This window comes from Salvia splendens, chromosome 20, assembly GCF_004379255.2.
Source record: "Salvia splendens isolate huo1 chromosome 20, SspV2, whole genome shotgun sequence".
Taxonomy (NCBI): Eukaryota; Viridiplantae; Streptophyta; class Magnoliopsida; order Lamiales; family Lamiaceae; genus Salvia; species Salvia splendens.
The window spans coordinates 6,803,797-6,805,753 of record NC_056051.1 but is presented as its reverse complement, the minus strand read 5'-3'; the positions used below and the strand labels follow the sequence as shown (position 1 = coordinate 6,805,753).

At 41.8% G+C, this 1,957-nt stretch overlaps 1 protein-coding gene across 1 annotated transcript; it reads right to left on the bottom strand.

The window, feature by feature from the left end:
- Positions 1-407: 407 nt before the first annotated feature.
- LOC121781378 (benzyl alcohol O-benzoyltransferase-like) lies at positions 408-1,238 on the bottom strand. Its single transcript, XM_042179127.1, has 2 exons — positions 1,135-1,238; positions 408-843 (listed from the first exon to the last, which is right to left on the bottom strand). The coding sequence occupies exons 1-2, from the start codon at positions 1,236-1,238 to the stop codon at positions 408-410; spliced, it is 540 nt and encodes a 179-aa protein (XP_042035061.1).
- Positions 1,239-1,957: the final 719 nt, after the last annotated feature.

Here is a 1,957-nt window from a genome sequence, read left to right as displayed (position 1 = left end):
TTGGGCACAAAATTTTAAAAATTGATGTGTTTAAATGTTAAAGTGGAGAAAATAAAGTAAGAGAGATGAAGAGAGAGTAAAGTATGAGGGAGTATAAAGTTTTTGCCAAAAAAATAAATTACTCAAACTACCTTGGACAACTCAAAAAGAAATACGACTCAACTATCTTGGGATTGAGAGAATAATAAATAACAGAACACATGGTCCTTCTACATTGTAGACTGATCGGTAAACTCATGGTAATAGAAGATCTTTCATTTGTTATCTTGTAGAAGTAAGTAATCGATATTCTCAACCAGATAAATATGGACAATCTATCACGAACGGTTGCCGGAACCGAATTGGAGTGGTAGTCATCGTCAATTGGACAATCGATCACGAACAGTTGCCCGAACCGATATTTTCAACTAGTTATCACGAATTGGAGCGGTAGTCATCGTCACCCGAAGATGTTTCTCGAAGACTTCCATAGATTCGAGAGGCAGGCTAACCAGAACCACGAAACCGTCCTTAAAGCCCACGTACGTAGCTGCTCGAACATTATCGGTCGGCCAATAAATCCCTTTCGGCGCCCCACCGTACGCCGCCACGCCGCACCCAACGTCCATTTCCTTGAACCCCACGTGCGTCAAATTCGTCACCATATAAGTGTTCACCGCCACCAAATTAGGCAGATCTCGCATCACCATCAGCCCCGCCACCGACCTCAGGTACTCACCCGTCGCTGTTTCGCGCTTCGCCTTCCACACCAACTCCACCGCGTAGTGCAGAGGATTCTCCGATAACTTGCCTTTTTGAAAATGCGCAATGAAATTCATGAAGAAGAAGTATTCATGTGGAATCCTATTGTTTCATTGCTTAACTGTAAAGCTCAATGAGCTGATACATATATCATTACATTCGAACAATCTAGATCCCAACTCTAATAAAACATCGTACAAGCTAAATCAAGTTTACAGAGCTTAATCATAACAAACTACGGTCAAGTACTTTCTTCTTTAACCTTTTGATCAACACGTCTCTCCAAGTGGTACACAAGTAGTCCACGATCTTAGCTGTGTCTTCTGGTACAACCACGAGCTTGGCATGTGTGAGATTGATGACTTATTTATCACGTGCATGTTGCTTTGTTACCATACACTGATCATCATGGTTAGTAATCTCAGCATTGTATGCAGCAGCTTGATCAACTTGCCATGTAGCAGCTTGATCAACTCTGTTAGTAGCAGCTTGATCATCTTGCCATGAAACGACTTAATCAACTTTGTTAGCAGCAGCTTGATCAACTTGGTATGCAGCGGCTTGATCAACTTTGTTAGCGGCGGCTTGATCAACTTGGTATGCAGCTGCTTGATCAACTTTGTTATCACTTCCAACACACCCCCTCAAACCGAGTGAGGCTAGGGATATTATTCCTAACCTTTCTCTCAGCTTCACGAAGAGTTGATGACTCAGAGGTTTGGTGAAGATGTCAGCTATTTGATCAGCTGTGGGCACATGTCTTAATTCTAGCTCATTGGTCAAAACTTTATCACGAACAAAGTGCATATCCAACTAGATGTGTTTGGTTCTTGCATGTAGTACTAGATTAGATGCCAGAGCTATTGCACTCATATTATCAACCCAAATCACTGGAGCTTGCTTTCTCTTGATCTTCAATTCACTAAGTAATGAGACTAGCCATGTCACTTCTGATGCAGCTTGAGCCAGACTCATATACTCTGCTTCAGTACTTGATCTTGCAACCACGGTTTGCTTTTTGACACACCAAGATATCAAGTTCTTTCCATGATAGGCACACTCTGAGTCAGCAGCCCAATCTAAGTCAGAGAAAGCTGATATATCTCCATTTGATTTCTGGATTTGAATACCATAATCCAATGTCCCTGACAAGTATCTCAAGATTCTTTTAACTGCTCTCCAATGTGTAACCAATGGAGCTGCCATGTATTGGCTC

Coding starts and splice junctions, on each gene's coding strand:
- LOC121781378 (XM_042179127.1), bottom strand. CDS start 1,238: ATGATCAAGCTGCTACTAACAGAGTTGATCAAGCTGCTACATGGCAAG. Junction 844..1,134: donor ACCATGATGATCAGTGTATG/GTAACAAAGCAA, acceptor ATGAAACAATAG/GATTCCACATGAATACTTCT.